The following is a 20,947-nucleotide window of genomic DNA, read 5'->3' on the forward strand; positions in this document are numbered from 1 at the left end:
CAATACCTAGTTTATCTAGAGTTTTTAGCCTGAAAGGGTGTTGAATTTTATCGAAGGCCTTTTCTGCACATATTGAAATAATCATGTGGTTTTTGTCATTGGTTCTGTTTATGTGATGGATTACGTTTATTGATTTGCGTAAGTGGAACCAGCCTTGCGTATCAGGGATGAAGCCGACTTGATATTGGTGGATAAGCTTTTTGATGTGCTGCTGGATTTGGTTTGCCAGTATTTTATTGAGGATTTTTGCATCGATGTTCATCAGGGATATTGGTCTAAAATTCTCTTTTTTTGTTGTGTCTCTGCGAGGCTTTGGTGTCAGGATGATGCTGTCCTCATAAAATGAGTTAGGGAGGTTTCCCTCTTTTTCTATTAAGTGGAATAGTTTCAGAAGGAATGGTACCAGCTCCTCCTTGTACCTCTGGTAGAATTCGACTCTGAATCCATCTGGTACTGGACTTTTTTTTCGTTGGTAAGCTCTAAATTATTTCCTCAATTTCAGAGCCTGTTATTGGTCTATTCAGAGATTCACCTTCTTCCTGGTTTATTCTCGGGAGGGTGTATGTGTTGAGGAATTTATCCATTTCTTCTAGATTTTCTAGTTTATTTGCATAGAGGTGTTTATAGTATTCTCTGATGGTAGTTTGTATTTCTGTGGGATCCGTGGTGATATGCCCTTTATCATTTTTTATTGCGTCTATTTGATTCTTCTATCTTTTCTTCTTTATTAGTCTTGCTAGCAGTCTATCAATTTTGTTGATCTTTTCAAAAAACCAGCTCCTGGATTCATTGATTTTTTGAAGGGGTTTTTGTGTCTCTATTTCCTTCGGGTCTGCTCTGATCTTAGCTATTTCTTGCTTTCTGCTAGCTTTTGAATATGTTTGCTCTTGCTTCTCTAGTTCTTTTAATTGTGATGTTAGGTTGTCAATTTTAGATCTTTCCTGCTTTCTCTTGTGGGCATTTAGTGCTATAAATTTCCCTCTACACACTGCTTTGAATGTGTCCCAGAGATTCTGGTATGTTGTGTCTTTTTTCTCATTGGTTTCAAAGAGTGTCTTTATTTCTGTCTTCATTTCGTTATGTACCCAGTAGTCATTCAGGAGCAGGTTGTTCAATTTGCATGTAGTTGAGCGGTTTTGAGTGAGTTTCTTTTATTATTATTATTATGCTTTAAGTTTTAGGGTACATGTGAACGACGTGCAGGTTTGTTACATATGTATACGTGTGCCATGTTGGTGTGCTGCACACATTAACTGGTCATTTAGCCTTAGGTATACCTCCTAATGGTAACCTATGCAGCCATAAAAAATGATGAGTTCATGTCCTTTGTAGGGACATGGATGAAGCTGGAAACCATCATTCTCAGCAAACTATCACAAGCACAAAAAAACAAACACTGCATGTTCTCACTCATAGCTGGGAATTGAACAATGAGAACACATGGACACAGGAAAGGGAACATCACACACTGAGTGAGTTTCTTAATCCTGAGTTCTAGTTTGATTGCACTGTGGTCTGAGAGACAGTTTGTTTTAATTTCTGTTCTCTTACATTTACTGAGGTGTGCTTTACTTCCAACTATGTGGTCAATTTTTGGAATAAGTGCAGTGTGGTGCTGAGAAGAATGTATATTCCGTTGATTTTGGATGGTGAGTTCTGTAGATGTCTATTAGGTCCGCTTGGCGCAGAGCTGAGTTCAATTCCTGTATATCCTTGTTAACTTTCTGTCTCATTGATGTGTCTAATGTTGACAGTGGGGTGTTGAAGTCTCCCATTATTATTGTGTGGGAGTCTAAGTCTCTTTGTAGGTCTCTAAGGACTTGCTTTATGAATCTGGGTGCTCCTGTATTGGGTGCATCTATATTTAGGATAGTTAGCTCTTCTTGTTGAATTGATCCCTTTACCATGATGTAATGGCCTTCTTTGTCTCTTTTGATCTTTGTTGGTTTGAAGTCTGTTTTATCCGAGACTAGGATGGCAACTCCTGTCTTTTTGTGTTGTCCATTTGCTTGAAAGATCTTCCTCCATCCCTTTATTTTGAGCCTATGTGTGTCTCTGCATGTGAGGTGGGTTTCCTGAATACAGCACACTGATGGGTCTTGACTCTTATCCAACTTGCCAGTCTGTGTCTTTTAATTGGAGCATTTAGCCCATTTACATTTAAGGTTAATATTGTTATGTGTGAATTTGATCCTGTCATTATGATGTTAGCTGGTTATTTTGCTCGTTAGTTGATGCAGTTTCTTCCTAGTATCGATGGTCTTTCCAATTTGGCATGTTTTTGAAGTGGCTGGTACCTGTTGTTCCTTTCCGTGTTTAGTGCTTCCTTCAGGAGCTCTTATAGGGCAGGCCTGGTGGTGACAAAATCTCTCAGCATTTGCTTGTCTGTAAAGGAATTTATTTCTCCTTCACTTATGAAGCTTAGTTTGGTTGCATATGAAATTCTGGGTCGAAAATTCTTTTCTTAAGAATGTTGAATATAGGCCCCCACTCTCTTCTAGCTTGTAGAGTTTCTGCCGAGAGATCCGCTGTTAGTCTGATGGGCTTCCGTTTGTGGGTAACCCGACCTTTCTCTCTGGTTGCCCTTAACATTTTTTCCTTCATTTCAACTTTGGTGAATCTGACAATTATGTGTCTTGGAGTTGCTCTTCTCAACGAGTATCTTTGTGGCATTCTGTGTATTTCCTGAATTTGAATGTTGGCCTGCCTTGCTAGATTGGGAAAGTTCTGCTGGATAATATCCTGAAGAGTGTTTTCCAGCTTGGTTCCATTCTCCCCATCACTTTCAGGTACAGCAGTCAGACATAGATTTGGTCTTTTCACATAGTCCCATATTTCTTGGAGGCTTTGTTCATTTCCTCTTATTCTTTTATCTCTGAACTTCTCTTCTCGCTTCATTTCATTCATTTGATCTTCCCTCACTGATACCCTTTCTTCCAGTTGATTGAATCAGCTACTGAGGCTTGTACATTTGTCACGTAGTTCTCATGCCATGGTTTTCAGCTCCATCAGGTCCTTCAAGGACTTCTCTGCATTGGTTATTTTAGTTAGCCATTCATCTAATTTTTTTTTCAATGTTTTTGACTTCTTTGCCATGGGTTCGAACTTCCTCTTTTAGCTCAGAGTAGTTTGGTCATCTGAAGCCTTCATCTCTCAACTCATCAAAATCCTTCTCCCTCTAGCTTTGTTCCATTGCTGGTGAGGAGCTGCGTTCCTTTGGAGGAGGAGAGGAACTCTGATTTTTAGAGTTTCCCATTTTTCTGCTCTGTTTTTTCCCCATCTTTGTGGTTTTATCTACCTTTGGTCTTTGATGATGCTGATGTACAGACTGGGTTTTGGTGTGGATGTCCTTTCTGTTTGTTAGTTTTCCTTCTAAAAGTCAGGACCCTCACTGCAGGTCTGTTGGAGTTTGCTGGAGGTCCACTCCAGAACCTGTTTGCCTGGGTATCAGCAGCAGAGGCTGCAGAACAGTGGATATTGGTGAACAGCAAATGTTGCTGCCTGATCGTTCCTGTGGAAGTTTTGTCTCAGAGGAGTACCTGGCCATGTGAGGTGTCAGTCTGCCCCTGCTGGTGGGTGCCTCCCAGTTAGGCTACTTAGGGGTCACAGACCCACTTGAGGAGGCAGTCTGTCCATTCTCAGATCTCCAGCTGCGTGCTGGGAGAACCACTATTCTCTTCAAAGCTGTCAGACAGGGACATTTAAGTCTACAGAGGATTCTGCTGCCTTTTGTTTGGCAATGCCCTGCCCCCAGAAATGGAGTCTGCGGAGGCAGGCAGGCCTCCTTGAGCTGCAGTGGGCTCCACCCAGTTCCAGCTTCCTGGCTGCTTTGTTTACCTACTCAAGCCTCGGCAATGGCAGGCGCCCCTCCCTCAGGCTTGCTGCCACCTTGCAGTTTGATCTCAGACTGCTGTGCTAGCAATGAGTGAGGCTCCGTGGGCATAGGACCTTTTGAGCCAGGCACGGGATATAACCTCCTGGTGTGCCATTTGCTAAGGCTGTTGGAAAAGCGCAGTATTAGGGTGGGAGTGACCGGATTTTACAGGTGCCATCTGTCACCCCTTTCTTTGACTAGGAAAGGGAATTCCCTGACTCCTTGCACTTCCCAGGAGAGGCAATGCCTCACGCTGCTTTGGCTCATGCTCGGTGCACTGCACCCACTGTCCTGCACCCACTTTCTGACACTCCCCAGTGAGAAGAAACTGGTACCTCAGTTGGAAATGCAGAAATCACCCGTCTTCTGCATCGCTCATGCTGGGAGCTGTAGACTGGAGCTGTTCCTATTTGGCCATCTTGGCTCAACCCCCTAGTTAATTTTTTATCTTTAATAGAGACAGGGTTTCATCATGTTGGCCAGAGTGGTCTCGAACTCCTGACTGAAGTGATCCACCCACCTCAGTCTCTGAAAGTGCTGGGATTACAGATGTGAGCCACTGTGCCTGGTCAATTGCTGGACGTTCATGATGCACCTGGAGTATCCACAGTATCACAAGGGCTATTTTTTCCCATAATCCAATTTATTTATATTATTGGTAGTGAGCTAATGTTGATGTCGCCAAGGTAGCAATTTAGTGACTATACCAATGATAAACGTTTCCATGCATCACGTGGTCAACAGCATTTGCTACTAAGTGCCACGTTCCATGCTCAGCAGTGGGAACACAGGATGATGGAGACAAAGTTCCTGACCTTTAGCAGCAATATTGCACAAGTGAGATTGTCAAGAAAGAAGAAATCATTGTAAAACATACCATACCCCTACAATTCCATAATCATGCTCCTGGAAATTTAATGAAGTGAGTAAACCCACACCTGGATGTTTACAGCAACTTATTCATAATCGCCAAAACTTGGAAGCTAGCAAGTTGCCCTTCGGTTAGTGACTGGATAAGCAAACTGATCCATCCAGTCAGTGAACTATTATAAAGCTGTAAAAAGACATGAAAAATTCCTAAATGCACGTTATTGTACAAGTGAAAGAAGGCAATCTGAAAAGACTCATTCTATTAGACATTCCAGAAAAAGCTTTTGCGTTTTTCTAAGGAGACAGTAGAAAGCCCAGTGGATGCAAGGGGTTGGGAGTACAATGGGATGAATGGGAAGAGGACAGAGGACTTTTAGGGAAAGAAAACTACTCTCCATGATGCTCTAATGGTGGATACATGTCATTATCCCTCTGTTAAAATCCATAGAATGTACAAAACCAGCAATGATCCTTCATGCGAACTATGGACAATGGGTGATAACGGTGTGTCCCTGTGGCTCATTGGTTGTGATGAATGCTCTGTGCTGGTGTGGGTGCTGATCCTGTGGGGGTGCTGTGTATTGAAGGGGGAAGAAGGTAGATGAGAACTCTGCAGTTTCTGCTTAGTTTTTCTGTGAATCTAAAACTGCTGTAAAGAAAAAAATAGGCTGGGTGTGGTGGCTCACGTCTATCGTCGTAGCATTTTGGGAAGCCGAGGAGGGTGGATCACCTGAGGTCAGGGGTTCCAGACCAGCCTGGCTAAAATGACAAAACCCTGTCTCTACTAAAAAATAATAATAATAATAATACAAAAATTAATCAGGTGTGGTGGTGCATGCCTGTAATCCCAGCTACTCTGGAGGCTGAGACAGGAGAATTGCTTGAACTCTCGAGGCAGAGGTTGCAGTGAGCTGAGATCGTACCACTGCACTCCAGCCTGGGTGAAAGAGTAAGACTCCATCTCCAAAATAAATAAATAAACTCAAGGCTGGGTGCAGTGGCTCATGCCTATAAGGGCTCACTCCCAGCAATTTAGGAGGCCGAGGCAGGTGGATCGCTTGAGCCCAGAATTTCAAGACCAGTCGGGGCAACATGGTGAAACCTGGTCTTCACTAAGAATACAAAAATAAGCCAGGCATGATGGTGCATGCCTGTTTTTCCAGCTACTAGGGGGACTGAGGCAGGGATATCACCTGAGCCTAGGAGGTCAAGGCTGCAGTAAGCCGTGATCATGTCACTGCACTCCAATCTGGACGACAGAGTGAGACTTTGTCTCCAAATAAAATAAAATAAAATAAAATAAACACAATATTTTTTAAAACTGTAATGTTTCCTTTCAAAGCTAAAATTGTGTTATTCTAAATATATTTTAAAGAAGAAATGATTATTGTTCAGTGTCTTTAAAATTGGTTTTTAAAATCTCATTTGTTTTGACATTTCAAACCAAGTTAACTATTCTTTTTCTCACCCTCCTTGAGACGGAGTCTTCCTCTTTCACCCAGGCTGGAGTGCAGTGCTGCATTCTTGGCTCACTGCAACCTTTGCCTCGCAGGTTCAAGCGATTCTCTTGCCTCAGCCTCCTGACTATCTGGGATTACAGGCACCTGTCACCACGCCAGGCTAATTTATTGTATTTTTCATAGAGACAGGGTTTCATCATGTTGGCCAGGCTGGTCTGGAACTCCTGACCTCGTGACCTACCCACCTCGGCCTCCCAAAGTGCCAGGAATACAGGCATGAACCACCACACCTGGCCATTAACCATTCTTAAAATATCACGTTGCATTCTTTAAAAGTTCTAATCTTTCATATACATAAGTTACAACACAAATATTTATACTCTAATAGTATTCACATTATAGTAAATTTTTTTTCATGTTCTGTCGCCTAGGCTGGAGTGCAGTGGTGCGATCTCGTCTCATTGCAACCCTCACCTCCCGGGTTCAAGTGATTGTCCTGCCTCAGCCTCCTGAATACCTGGGATTACAGGCGAATGCCACCATTCCCAGCAAATTTTGTGTATTTTTAGTAGAGATGGGGTTTCACCATGTTGGCCAGGCTGGTCTCAAAATCGCGAGGCTGCCTTGGCCTCCCAAAGTGGTGGGATTAGAAGTGTGAGACACCATGCCCGGCCATAATAATAAATTTTATTTTATCTTTTTTTTTTTGAGACGGAGTTTTGCTACTGTTGCCCAGGCTGGAGTGCAATGGCTCAGTCTGAGCTCACCACAACCTCCACCTCCCAGGTACAAACGATTCTCCCACCTCAGCCTATCAAGTAGCTGCAATTACAGACGTGCGCCACCACGCCTGGCTAATTTTTTGTACTTTAAGTAGAGAAGGGGTTTCTTCATGTTGCTCAGGCTGGTCTCAAACTCCCAACCTCAGGTAATCCACCTGCCTCAGCCTCCCAATGTGCTGGAATTACAGGTATGACCCACTGCACCTGGCTCATAATAGTAAATTTTTAAAAACACCATAAAATATAATCCTTGCAACACTCAATTATACCATCTGGTCGGATCTATCAGCAGATGGCTCCCGAGACATACGGATTGGAAATTTTGATATTATTATGAATGAATCCAGTCCAGAAATGCCCACCCTGCCCCCTGCTGGCTCCTGGGGCTCTGCTCTTTGGGGGAATCATGATGAAATTGTGGCAGAGAGTAGAAGTTGAGCCCCATTACATGCCCTGAGTTCTTGTTGCCTCTCTATTATCAGGAAAAGGAGGTGAGATTGAAAGATGAAAAGTGCTGGGACTTCTGCTGAGAAGAGAAAAAAGAACAAGATGTATTGATCTAACTGTGTGCCAGACCCCATGCCAAGCCCTAAACATGAACCATCTCATTGGATCCTACCAAGATCCCATAAGCTGTTGGACATCATCATCCTCATTTTACAGGAAGCTGAGGCTCTTGGCTAACATCCCTGACAGCAACACCAGCCCCTGAGTACTCAGCAGGATCCTTCACTTGGGTGCCCATTATGCAGGCTTCCTCAGCACAGGGAAGGTCACTCATCACCCACAGGCCGTTGATCGTTATCCACCCTTTGATGCTGTCAGATTCCAGAACACGCTGCGCTAGTCTCTTCCTTCATAGGGAGAGAGGGAAGGTGTTATGAGAAAATCTCTCATCAATCTGACCTAGCTCCCCAAAAAGATGTAACTTTTAAAATGTCAGATGGAAATATTTAAAAAGTGTTACATGCCTGTATAGTTGTAGTATTTTACTTAAAGGGAATGTGGCTGTCTTTACTGGCTACAACGAGTTTAATTCAAGAAGGGCTGCTGGTCATCAGGAGAACAAGCAAGGGTTGATGCTGCCCAGAGTCTCCAGCCAATACACAATATGGACATCCCCTTCCACGGCAGCGGGAAGAGACTGGCTCCTTGTGCAGTGAAGCTGACATCCACCAACTAAGGCTTCCGGAAGCATGTGGAGACTCACAGGGAGTGGGCGGGGTCTCAGCATCTGGCTAGTGGTGAAAGACGCTGAGAAGAAGGTGCTTTCCGTGTGGATTGGCTCACTGTTCTTGCCCAGTAATGTTCCAGGCCTTTGGTGTCCACCTAGTGTGTATTAACCCACTGAACAGCCACAGCAACTAACAAGGAGTTAACAGACATCTAAAGAAGTGAAGAATTGGAGGAGGCCAAGCCAAGCGTGGTGGTCCACGCCTATACTCCCTGCATTTTGGGAGGCCAAGGCAGGAGAATCACAAGCTCAGGAGTTCCAGATCAGCCTGGGGAAGACAGCGAGGCCTTGTCTCTACTAAAAAGAAGTATCCAGGTGTGGTGGCTCACACAGCTGTAGTCCTAGCTACTCAGGAGGCTGAGATGGGTGGATCGCTTGAACCCAGGAAATTGAGGCTGCAGTGAGGTATGATTGTGCCACTACACTGTAGCCTGAGTGACAGGAGACCTCTAAAAAACAAAAACAAAAAAAAGCCTGACACAGTGGCTCACACCTGTAATCCCAGCACTTTGGTAGGCCTACTTGCGTGAATCACCCAAAGTCAGGAGTTTGAGACCAGCCTGACCAACATAGTGAGGAAACCCTGTCTCTACTAAACATACACAAATTAGCTGGGCATGGTGGTGCATGCTTGTAATCCCAGCTACTTGGGAGGCTGAGGCAGGAGAATCATTTAAACCCCAGGTGGAGGTTTCAGTCAGCTGAGATGGCACCATTGCACTCTAAACTCCAGCCTGGGCAACAAGAGTGAAACTCTGTCTCAAATAAAAGAATGGGAGGAAACTGATTACAATAACCACATTTCATTTAAATGCCTTGATTTTCTTGGGCTGCATCTTATTGATTGGACAACTCAGTCAGTGCCTTTTGTTTTTTCCATCAATAACTGAAGATTCCTGAGGCTTAAACTGGAAAACAGGTTACTTAATAATAGAGGGCACCAGACAGATTCTGCTCAGTTTTCCTTTATTTCTGATTGTTTCTTTACAACCATCCATGCAAGAGTAACTCCCTCATGTATTCTCAAGCCTGAATTCCACTCTAGACATTCAGATTCCCATTTTCGACTCTACAGGACACAGGTCCCCAAAGTCCCATCGAATCCATGGCAACATTTCCCCCAAGTCCAGCCCCTGCTTGATCAGCTTTCCTTTCCCACTTTCAGAGCCTATGTGTGAAATGATGTGTTCTGTGATCCCTTTAGGATGTACCTAAGACCTAGGTTTTAGTTTCCAAGTGTCCAGAAGAAAGCGTTTGACATACCCATCCAAATAGGCAGGCATTCAACAGCAGTACTGATCTGCCTCCAGGTCATAAAATGACCTGTTGCCACAGTCAGGGCAGTTGTCAGTACAGAGAAAGATCCTCTCAGGGTGCCTTAAGTCCCTCACTCTGTTCATCAGCTCAGCCCTAATTTGAGCAAATCTGCTCCAGCAGAGAATACCATCAGCACCATAACTCTCCCGCGGGGCAGGATACACCCCCACGCATAAGTTTTTGAGTATGATTGTGTGGCTCAGCAGGTTCTCCAGGGTGGCCATGGAGATGGGATTTCCACAGAAGCTGAAGGTGTTGAGCTCAAAGCAGCGGCTCAGGGCAGGCAGGATGGCGTTGACTTGGGAGTCTATGATGCCACAGTCATCTAAATCCAGGTACTCAAGGGTGGCTGCAACTTTTTCTAGGAGAATTTGGAGAGGCACAAGACTGAAATTGGTCAGTCTGATGCCACTCAGGTCCAGGGTCTTTAGTTGACTGATACTCGGGTACTGGGATAGATGCTTCAAGTCTGATTCCAAAAGCACACAGTTAGTTATTGTGAGGACCTTTAACGAGGTCTTCAGACAGCTGGGGAGAGAGAGCAAGAAGTTAATTCTGGGGAATCATAGGGGTGAGTGGAGGGTAGTGGGGAATGGCTTCAAGGTAATGGATGGAGACCTTTTTGCCCAAGTCCAGGGTCATTCTGATGGCCTGATGGTCAACACTTAGGATGATGCGTGATGAAGAGCTTTGCCACCGAGGTCAATTCCACTTTAGGCCCAGCCCAGTAACTCACACCTGTAATCCCAGAACTTTGGGAGGCTGAGACTGGTGGATTCCTTGAGATCAGGAGTTTGAGACCAGCCTGGTGAACATGGCAAAACCTCCTCTCTACTAAAAATCCAAAAATTAGCCAGGTGTGGTGGCGGGAGCCTGCAATTCCAGCTACTTGGGAAGCTGAGGCAGAAGAACCGCTTGAACCCAGGAGGTGTAGGTTGCAGTGAGCAGAGATCATGCCACTACACTCCAGCCTGGGTGACAGAGAGAGACTCTGTATTAAAAAAAAAAAAGGAGAAAAAATAATTCCATTTGAGGCTGAGTCATTTCACCATCATTTATAGGAATGGATCAAGTTCACAGAATCCCTAAAGCTCCCTTTCCTCATCTGTCAGGCAGAAAACCACATCCCTGGGCCACAGGAGCCCAGTGGAGATGCAGGCATAAAGGACAAACCCAGACAGGATCCTGCAACATCAGCTGGGGTGGGCGGGCTGTAGGCGTCCCTGACACGCCTGTATCATCAGCAAACCATCTATCACTTTCACCATTCTTTGTGCCTGCTCCCTGACCCTCTGTTTCAGAATCATGCATTGCCTAGGTAATTAATTTACCTGGAGCTCAAAAGAAACTTTTACAACAGGGAATTAGAGATGGGATCATTCATGTTCACCAAACTGTGGGGCACAAAGCTGATTTTCTGACATGTGCAGGTTTGCTGAGCATTCCCCTCTTCAGTGCCCACTTCACTTCCCTACTTCACATCATCTTCTTAAAAAGTATCTTGTTGGCTGGGCGTGGTACCTCTCGCCTATAATCCCAGCACTTTGGGAGTTCACGGTGGATGGATCACCTGAAGTCAGGAGTTGGAGAATAGCCTGGCCAACATGGTGAAACCCTGTCTCTACTTAAAATATAAAAATTAGCCAGGTGTGGTGGCCCACGCCTGTAATCCCAGGCACTCAGGAGGCTGAGGCAGGAGAATCGCTTGAACCTGTGAGGCAGAAGTTGCTGCGAGCTGAGATGTCACAACTGCACTCCAGCCTGGACCATCAAAGTGAAAATCCATCTCAGAAAAAACAAGTAATCTTGTTTGTTTTTACTTTTATTTATTCATTTCTGACAGGGGTCTTGGTATGTTACCCAGACTGGTCTTAAACTCCTAGGCTCAAGCTATCCTCTTGCCTCAGACTCCCAGAATGCTAGGATTACAGGCATGAGCCACCGCCCCTGGCCTATTTTTCATCATCTTAACTTAGACACACGTCCTCAGGAAGAATTCAGAAAGGCACCCTCACTAGATCTGAAACCCCCAGTAGCTAGCTTCCTATTATGGCAACCTCTCTATAGCATCTCCCCTAGCTGATCCCTCTGCCTCTATTGCGATGGTTGCGTGATACCCATTTCAGGACAGGGCCGCCAACAGGACAATGCATGGACATTCTAGTGTCCCCTTCACGGTTACATCCTCATAGGCTGGCTCACAGTAGATGCCCACTAGTGTTTACTGTAACAGGCTCTGCTGTGGTCTGCAGAGAAAGCTCACCACCCTCCCTCACCTGAGCAGCTGGTCCAGGTGGCCTTCGAGGAAAGGAACAGAGTTCATATAAAGCTTTTGGAGGCAGCGCAGCTTGAGGAACTGAGTGGTGAACTGGGTAACAATCTCCTTCTTCTGCTCTGGGGAAACGTAGCGAGAGACATCCATGTGGGAGAGAACGAGCTTCTGAAGATTCCTCATGTGGCCCAGGTATGGGGTAAACTGTGTCAGGAATTGCAGTTTCCACCTGCAACTCACTTCCACCTCCTGGATACAGTCTAGGTTCACCATTTTCAGGATGCTTCTGATATTGCGGAAGGGCATTCCCAAAATTTTCAGCTTCTTACAGCACAGGTGTAGTAAATCTCTCCTCTGCTTGACCCATAGAAGGGGGTAGGTGAGGTATTCATCCAGAGTCCTGTTCTTGAGCCAAAGTTCTACGAACACAGTCAAGGGTTGCTGTCCTCTCATCCTTGGACAGTCCTGCACTGGTTTTTTGCTCCTCTTGGCATTGAGGAAGCACCCATGGGCCATAGCTTCAGACCAAACCATCCAGAAGTTCTCACAGACATCCTGTAAATCCAGCACTTGAAGTTTACACCTCCTGTGGGAAAATAGAGGTGAGACTGAGAATTTCAGAACTCATTTCTGAATTTAAACTCCACATCCTGGATAGCAGCTCCTCCCCTCCCTGCTTCTTGTCCCTCTCTCTGACTTTTCTTCACCCTGTTTTCCCCTTGGATCCTGCCCACTTCCACATTTTTTTGTTTTTTTTTTTGAGACCAAGTCTCCCTCTGTCGCCTAGGCTGGAGTGCAGTGGTGTGATGTCACCTCACTGCAACCTCTGCTTCCCGGGTTCAAATGATTCTCCTGCCTCAACCTCACAAGTAGCTGGGATTACAGGAACCCACCACCATGCCCAGCTAATTTTAGTATTTTTAGTAGAGTTGGGGTTTGCCATGTTGGACAGGCTGGCCTCCAACTCTTGACCTCAGCCTCCCAATCTGCTGGGATTACATTGTGAGCCACCGTGCCCGGCCCAGTTCTCACTTTTCATGGTGCCTTTCAGTGCCATTAGAGGAGAGGTTCCTGTTACCTCCATGGACCTGGCATGGTCAGCAGTGCTTTCCCTGAGGAGCTGGTGAATGGCCAAGTCCTCTCAGCTTCCTCACCACCAGCATGCCCCCTTGGGCCTCCTCACTTCTCATAACCTAGCTGTTCCTTCTGTTGGACACCTGGGCCCACCCCACCAGCCCACCTGGCCCACCTCACCTGGGACGAACCCCTTGGGTAAGCAGTGCATCAAGCCCATCAAGCACAGCTTGGAAGGCCTCCAGACAAGGCATCTTTATCAGAGGCCTCAGAGGGAGGCGGCGGAAGGGCCAGGCCTGCACCATCAGCTTCAGGGCCTCACAGCATCTCCTGCTGAAGGCCTCCATGAACAGTGGGGGGAAAAGTTCCGTGGGCAGCTCCTCCAGGGTGGACATGGCTAAGGCTTGGTCCCTCAGCAGGCTCCGCCCCGCAAGCTCCAGGAGTCTGGGTGGAGTCCGGATGCTCATCTTCATGAATCTGCAGGGAAAACTTCCAGAGGACAAACCCAGAGAAAAGGCATCACTCTCAGGCCAAGCCCATGCAATCTCATCTTCTCCCAGGGCCAAAGTCACTGCTCTGGCAATGGTGAAAGAGCCCTCAGTTTACTCGAATTCTACTCTGTACTCAGTGGCCATTAAGCCAGCATTCTGCTTCTGCTTCATCAGCATGAGCGTCTCCCAAGCAGTGAGGAAGCAGGGCCACAACTAGCCCTTCCTTTCTATCCAGTGCTCCATCCAGTGACTAGTGAGTGTGGAGGAACCTGAAAGCGAACGCCTCCTACCATTGGGGGAAATTACTAATTACTCAAGGTTCTAAAACAATGGGAATGGGAGTGTCACAAGCCTACATGTCCACATTTTCAGTTCCTACAAATAAGCTTGTTGGGAACATTCATGGGGCATCCCTAGAACAGGTTCTATTTGTTTTCTTTTCATTATTTAAGCTTGCTTTCTCTTTCTCTCTCTTTCTTCTTTCCTTCTTTCCCTCTCTCCCTCCCTTCTTTCTTTCTTTCCCCCTCTCCCTTCTTTCTTTGTCTTCTTTCCCTGTATCCCTTCTCTCATTCTCTCTCTGTTTCTCTCTCTCCCTCTCTCACTCTCTTTCTGACAGGGTCTTGCTCTGTCACCCAGCCTGGAGGGTAGTGGTGGGATCTCAGCTCAGTGCAGCCTTGACCTCCCAGCTCAAAGGATTCTTCCTCCTCAGCCTCCCAAGTAGCTGGGACCACAGTTATGCATCACCACACCCAGCTCATCTTTTATTTTTTGACTTTTTGTAAAGACAGTGGATTTCGCTATGTTGTCCAAGCTGGTCTTGAACTCCTAGACTCAAGCAATCTACCCCTCTTGGCCTCCCAACATAGTGGGATTATAGGTGTGAGCCTCTGCCCCAGCCACATTATTGAAAATTTCAGTGAGAAGCTTTGAATGCTATGTGACACTGTTATGCATCATTTGCAAGATAGATGTTTCCAATGCACACCTCTTACACATATTCAAACTGAACCACTTTGGCTGGATGCAGTGACTCACACCTGCAATCTGAGCATTTTGTGAGGCCGAGGCAGGTGGATCATCTGAGATCAGGAGTTCAAGACGAGCCTGGCCAACATGGTAAAACCCTGCCTCTACTAAGACAGCAAAAATTAGCCAGGTGCAGTGGTCTGCGCCTGTAGTCCAAGCTACTAGGGAGGCTGAGGGAGGAGGATCGCTTGAACCCAGGAGGCAGAAGTTGCAGTGAGCTGACATTATACCACTCCACTCCAGCCTGGGAAATAGGCTAGATTGAACAGAGAGACAGAGAGAGCTACATTTCACTAGACTTCTTAATCTCTACCCAGTTAATCCTGATTGGATTTTTGTCTTTCTTAATGATTAACTGATCGATTTAGATATTGATCCATCAAAATGAAAGATTTAGGGATAGGGTGAAAGTCCAGGACTCATTCACTGATTCCCTTCACAAACATGGAGTTTTACTAATATGTGTCCTTCAAAGTCCTGAGTGTGAGACAGGGAAGGGTTGAATCTCTTCCTGATATTAGACAGAAAGAAAGAAAACTTGAAAGTATCTTTGTTGAGGGATCCTTGGCTACATCAAATTTATCAAAATATTTCAGAGTTAAAACAGTTTTCAAAGACAGAGATGACAGTCCCTAAGAAAACACAATAGAAATCTTCATGTATCCGATGATCACCTGGGTCATATAATTTTTTTTGGTGTTGAGGGAGCTGAGTCTCACTTCGTTGCCCAGGCTGGAGTGCAGTGGCACCATCTTGGCTCACTGTCACCTCGGCCTCCAAGATTCAAGCAATTCTCATGCTTCAGCCTTCCACGTAGCTGGGACTACAGGCATGCACCCCCCACAGCCATGTCTCCATTTGGGTGGAAGAGGATGTGATTGGTTTAAAATTAAGGTCATAGATCCTTTTTGGTTAAGATATTGTTCTTGTTTTCTGGACAGGGTCTCTCTCTTTTGCCCAGGCTGGAGTACAGCAGTGGTGTGAGCATGGCTCACTGCAGCCTCAATCTTCTGGGCTCAAGTGATTCTCCCACACCAGCCACCCAAATAGCTGGGACTACAGATGCATGCCGCCATGCTTGGCTAATTAAAATAAAAAAAAAAGTAGAGGCCAAGCACCAGTGACTCACAGCTGTAATCCCAGCATTTTGGGAGGCCAAGGCAGGTGGATCACTTGAGGTCAGGTGTTCGAGACCAACCTGGCCAGCGTGGTGAAACCCCACATCTACTAAAAATACAAAAATTAGCCAGGCATGATTTCAGATGTCTGTGACACCAGCTTCTGAGGATGGAGACTGAGGCATGAGAATTGCTGGAACCCGGGAGGTAAAGGTTGCAGTGAGTTGAGATCGTGCCACTGCACTCCAGTCTGGGCAACACAGTGAGACTCCAACCCCACCCCCAAAAAAACGTTGTGTAGAGTAGGGTTTTTGTGGTGTTGTCCAGGTTGGTCTCAAACCCACGGGCTGAAATGATCCTCCCACTTTGGCCTCCCAAAGTGTTGGGGTTAAAGGCATGAGTCACTGCTCCCTTCAAGAATTTTAAAAAGGCATCAGCTAAAGCACAATCAACTTTTTTGAAATAAAGACAGAACTGCATTTAGAGGAAAACATTCAAAGCTTCAAATTGTTCATATATATATAAAAAAAGGACAGGATATAGCTCTGTGCCATCGTAGGCTGCACTGTCACCATCCCAGACCGGCTGACTGTAGGTCAGATGGAAGTGTCCTTACAGAAATTAGTGACTTACCAGATCTGGATGTAGTCTAGAAGGTGCTCAGACCTCAGGAAGAACCAGGCAGGAACTCCAGGCTTGATGACTTTGGGTCTCTCCTGTGGGTCTTTAGAAGCTTTTATTGACCTTTCTAATCACAACTCCCACCCACGCCCCTCCACGTATCCGCTGCTAGCTTCCAATCAGAAAATGATATCTGATTGCATTTGTGAAGCTCCACCCAGGTAATCCTGATTGGGTTTTTGGCTCTTCCCAGATTAATGGATTGAATCAGATGTCCATTCATATCACATATCTATATTCACTTCATGAAGCAAGAAATTGACAGTGTTAGGGATAGGGTTGAAGTCAAGAATACATTCATTCAAGGCCAGACGAAGTGGCTCACACCTGTAATCCCAGCACTCTGGGAGGCAGAGGCAGGTGGATTATCTGAGGTCAGGAGTTTGAGACAAGCCTGGCCAACATGGTAAAACCCTACCTCTACTAAAATTAAAAAATTAGCCAGTTGCGGTGGTCTGCGCCTATAGTCCAGGCTACTAGGGAGGCTGAGACAGGAGGATCGCTTGAACCCAGGAGGCAGAGGTTGCAGTGAGCTGACAATACACCACTGAACTCCAGCCTGGGAAATAGGCTAGATTCAAAAAAAAAAAAGAAAGAAAAAGAAAAAAGAGAGAGACAGAACGACATTTGATTCGAATTCTACCCAGTTAATCCTGATTGGACTTTTGGCTTTCTTCCAGATTTACTGATGGAAGTAGATATTCATCCATCAAAGTGAAAGATTTAGGGATAGGGTGGAAGTCCAGGACTCATCCACTGATTCCCTTCACAAAAATGGAGTTTTACTAATATGTGTCCTTCACAGTCCTGAGTGTGAGATAGGGAAAGGTTGAATCTCTTCCTGATATTAGACAGAAAGAAAAGACTTGAAAGTGTCTTTGTTGAGGGATCCTTGGCTACATCAAATTTCTCAAAATATTTCAGAGTTAAAACAGTTTTCAAAGACAGAGTTGACAGTCCCCAAGAAAACACAATAGAAATCTTCATGTATCCAATAATCACCTGGGTGGTATAATCTAATTTTTTTTGGTGTGTGTGAAGCTGAGTCTCACTTTGTCGCCCAGGCTGGAGTGCAGGGGCGCCATCTCAGCTCCCTGTAACCTCCACCTCTGAGATTCAAGCAATTCTCATGCTTCAGCCTTCCACGTAGCTGGGATTACAGGCATGCACCCCCACACCCATGTCTCCATTCCGGTGGAAGAATTACAGTGAGGACGTGATTGGTTTAAAATTAAGGTCATAGACCCTTTTTGGTTAAGATATTGTTTTTATTTTTTGGACAGGGTCTCTCTCTTTTGCCCAGGCTGGAGTACAGCAGTGGTGTGAGCATGGCTCACTGCAGCCTCAATCTTCTGGGCTCAAGTGATTCTCCCACACCAGCCACCCAAATAGCTGGGACTACAGATGCATGCCACCATGCTCGGCTAATTAAAAAAAAAAAAAAGTAGAGGCCAAGCACCAGTGACTCACAGCTGTAATCCCAGAACTTTGGGAGGCCAAGGCAGGTGGATCACTTGAGGTCAGGTGTTCGAGACCAACCTGGCCAGCAGGGTGAAACCCCACCTCTACTAAAAATACAAAACTTAGCCAGGCATGGTTTCAGATGTCTGTGACACCAGCTTCTGAGGATGGAGACTGAGGCATGAGAATTGCTGGAACCCGGGAGGTAAAGGTTGCAGTGAGTTGAGATCGTGCCACTGCACTCCAGTCTGGGCAACACAGTGAGACTCCAACCCCACCCCCAAAAAAAACGTTGTGTAGAGGAGGATTTCTGTGGTGTTGTCCAGGTTGGTCTCAAACCCACGGGCTGAAATGATCCTCCCACTTTGGCCTCCCAAAGTGTTGGGGTTAAAGGCATGAGTCACTGCTCCCTTCAAGAATTTTGAAATGACCTAAACCAAAGCACAATCAACTTTTTTGAAATAAAGAGAGAACTGCATTTAGAGGAAAAAATTCAAAGCTTCAAATTGTTCATATGAAAAAAAAAAAGGACAGGATATAGCGCTGTGCCATCGTAGGCTGCACTGTCACCATCCCAGACCGACTGATTGTAGGTCAGATGGAAGTGTCCTTACAGAAATGAGTGACTTACCAGATCTGGATGTAGTCTAGAAGGTGCTCAGACCTCAGGAAGAACCAAGCAGGAACTCCAGGCTTGAAGACTTTGGGTCTCTCCTGTGGGTCTTCAGAAGCTTTTATTGACCTTTCTAATCACAACTCCCACCCACGCCCTTCCACGTATGCACTGCTAGCTTCCAATCAAAAAGCAATATCTGATTGCATTTCTGAAGCTCCACCCAGTTAATCCTGATTGGGTTTTTGGCTCTCCCCAGATTAATGGATTGAGTCAGATATCCATTCATATCACATATCTATATTCAGTTCGTGAAGCAAAAAATTGACAGTGTTAGGGATAGGGTAGAAGTCCAGAATACATTCATTCAAGGGTGGGCGAGGTGGCTCATACCTGTAATTCCAGCACTTTGGAAGGACAAGGTGAGTAGATCACCTGATGTCAGGGGTTCAAGACCAGCCAGGTCAAAAAGGTGAAACCCCGTCTCTACAAAAACACAAAAATTAGCTGGGCATGATGGCAGGCGCCTGAAACCTAGCTACTTGGGAGGCTGAGGCAGGAGAATTGCTTGAACCCAGGAGGCAATGGTTGCAGTGAGCCAGAATTGTGCCACTGCACTCCAGTCTGGGTGACAGAGCGACATTCTGTCAAAAAATAAAAAAATCATTCATTCATGAACTCCACAAACACTGATTGTATTTTACTAATATGTGAACTTCATAGTCTTGAGTGTGAGGCAGGGAAGGATTTGATCTGTTTACGACATTAGACAGAAAAATAAAATCTGAAAGTAGTGTTGTTAGGAGATCCTTGGCCACATCAAAATATAAAAATGCTTTATACTTTAAAAAGCTTTATAAAAACAGAGGAGTCATCCCTATGAAATCAGAATAAAAATCTCAAGGTATTGAATGGTTTTTGGGATTTTGTATAACCTAAGGTAGCAGATTACATGCTCGTTCTGGTGGAGGAGAGGTGCCACTGAGGGCGTGAGTGGTCTCAGGGCTTAGGTTAAGGCTTCTTTGGAAGAAATTGAAACCACATCGATAAACTTTATAAATTTAATCAGTGAAGAAGGGAGGGAGAGAAACAAAAATAAACCAAGCTTGCAACACATTCAGCATTCATCAGGAGGTCTTCTTGCTCTCTGACCTGGTTCCTCATGGTTGCTGGCAGCCTACTGTTCCAAAATCATATAGACCTTAGATTACGGTTCCCCTTAACTTCCCTGCAGACAACGATTCAAGCATTGCAAAACATTAACTTTTTCATCTGAGATATTCTTTCAGGTTCTGCATGTCAGTGAAACTACTGATGCCAGCTGATCTGAAGGGCCCTGAAATGCACCAACTCACCAAAGAATGCAGTTTCTACATCCTGTTGACTTCTTCCCTCTTACCGCTACCCCAACTTTCCGGCCCCTTGCTATCCAGCATCCACTGGAAACCCTCAGTACTCCTTGGGGAGATGAATTTGAGGATCTCCTCCTAGCTTCTCATTCAGCCACCTTGTGATCATTAAACTCTCTGCTGCAAACCCTGCTGTCTCAGAATATTGCTAAGCTACTGTGCAGCAGGCATAGGAACCTGATGGTCCTGTAATAAAGTCATGTGAAAATTACAAATGGGAAGTGAGGGTGGAGCTGGTCAGGGTTGAGCTGGGTTTTTAATGGGAACCTGGGAGTGAACTAAGACTTGCTGAACATGTTGGGGGTTATTGAGTGGGTGTAAGAGGAATCTATCTAACATTGCACTGATGCCCTTTTGGTTTTAATCCTTATGACCAAGTATGAGTCTTTCAAAACAATTTGTATAATCCTCCTTATTTTTCCTTTCAAAACCTTCAACTTCCTTTATCTCCCCAAATAATCTCACATCTATTCCCATTTCTTTGCTTACTTCATAATAAACATTTTTTTTTTTTTACAGAGTCTTCTTCTCTGTTAAGTAGACCATATATGTTGTTGCCACACAAATGAGCAACCTGGTTCTCTGGACAGAAAGGGTCAAAAGGATCCCATTCCTCAACAGCTGGGGGTGATGTAAAGGTCATGGTTATTCTTTGTCATATCTGCACCTGCATATTGCCAGTGAAAACTTGCAGGTCACATTGGGCAGGCTTCCAAATTCACCACCTGTGGAAGGTCTTTTGCTTGGCTTACATCCTGTCCCTGAGTAAAGAGTCTGATCGTGACTTCATGAGTGCTTCAAACTCTACAAGTATTGATGAAGGCTTCCACCCACTGACAGTGAGAAGGCACTGATTTGATGCTGATCATGAAGTTTGCTGGTTGTCTTGCAAGGAATATGTTTTATTCTTTTATCTTGTCATCTAAAGCCAATGATTGTAACCTCTGTATTGTCCCTTCCAATGGAAAAAACAAAAACAAAAACTCAACTCTATTTGAGCCTTGTCAGGTCAATAAAACAAAAGAAAATTAAAAAAAATAATTGATAGGAGGAGTCCCATTCCCAGCCCGGGCAATAGAGTGAGACTCCATCTCAAAAGAAAAAAAAAAAAAAGGCCGGGCACGGTGGTGGCTCACACCTGTAATCCCAGCACTTCAGGAGGCCAAGGCAGGTAGATCACGATGCCAAAAAATCGAGACCATCCTAGCCAACATGGTGAAACCCTGTCTCTGCTAAAAATACAAAAATTAGCTGAGCATGTTGGC

The 20,947-nt window shown here is 45.2% G+C and overlaps 1 protein-coding gene across 1 annotated transcript; it reads right to left on the reverse strand.

Annotated features, from left to right (window-relative positions):
- Nucleotides 1-9,503: 9,503 nt before the first annotated feature.
- On the reverse strand, nucleotides 9,504-13,371 carry LOC129143363 (PRAME family member 15-like). Its single transcript, XM_054679471.2, has 3 exons — nucleotides 13,064-13,371; nucleotides 11,814-12,395; nucleotides 9,504-10,065 (listed from the first exon to the last, which is right to left on the reverse strand). Exons 1-3 carry the CDS (start codon nucleotides 13,354-13,356, stop codon nucleotides 9,504-9,506), a joined length of 1,437 nt encoding a protein of 478 aa, XP_054535446.1. The 5' UTR covers nucleotides 13,357-13,371.
- Between the last annotated feature and the right edge of the window lie 7,576 nt (nucleotides 13,372-20,947).

This window comes from Pan troglodytes, chromosome 1, assembly GCF_028858775.2.
Source record: "Pan troglodytes isolate AG18354 chromosome 1, NHGRI_mPanTro3-v2.0_pri, whole genome shotgun sequence".
Classification (NCBI taxonomy): domain Eukaryota; kingdom Metazoa; phylum Chordata; class Mammalia; order Primates; family Hominidae; genus Pan; species Pan troglodytes.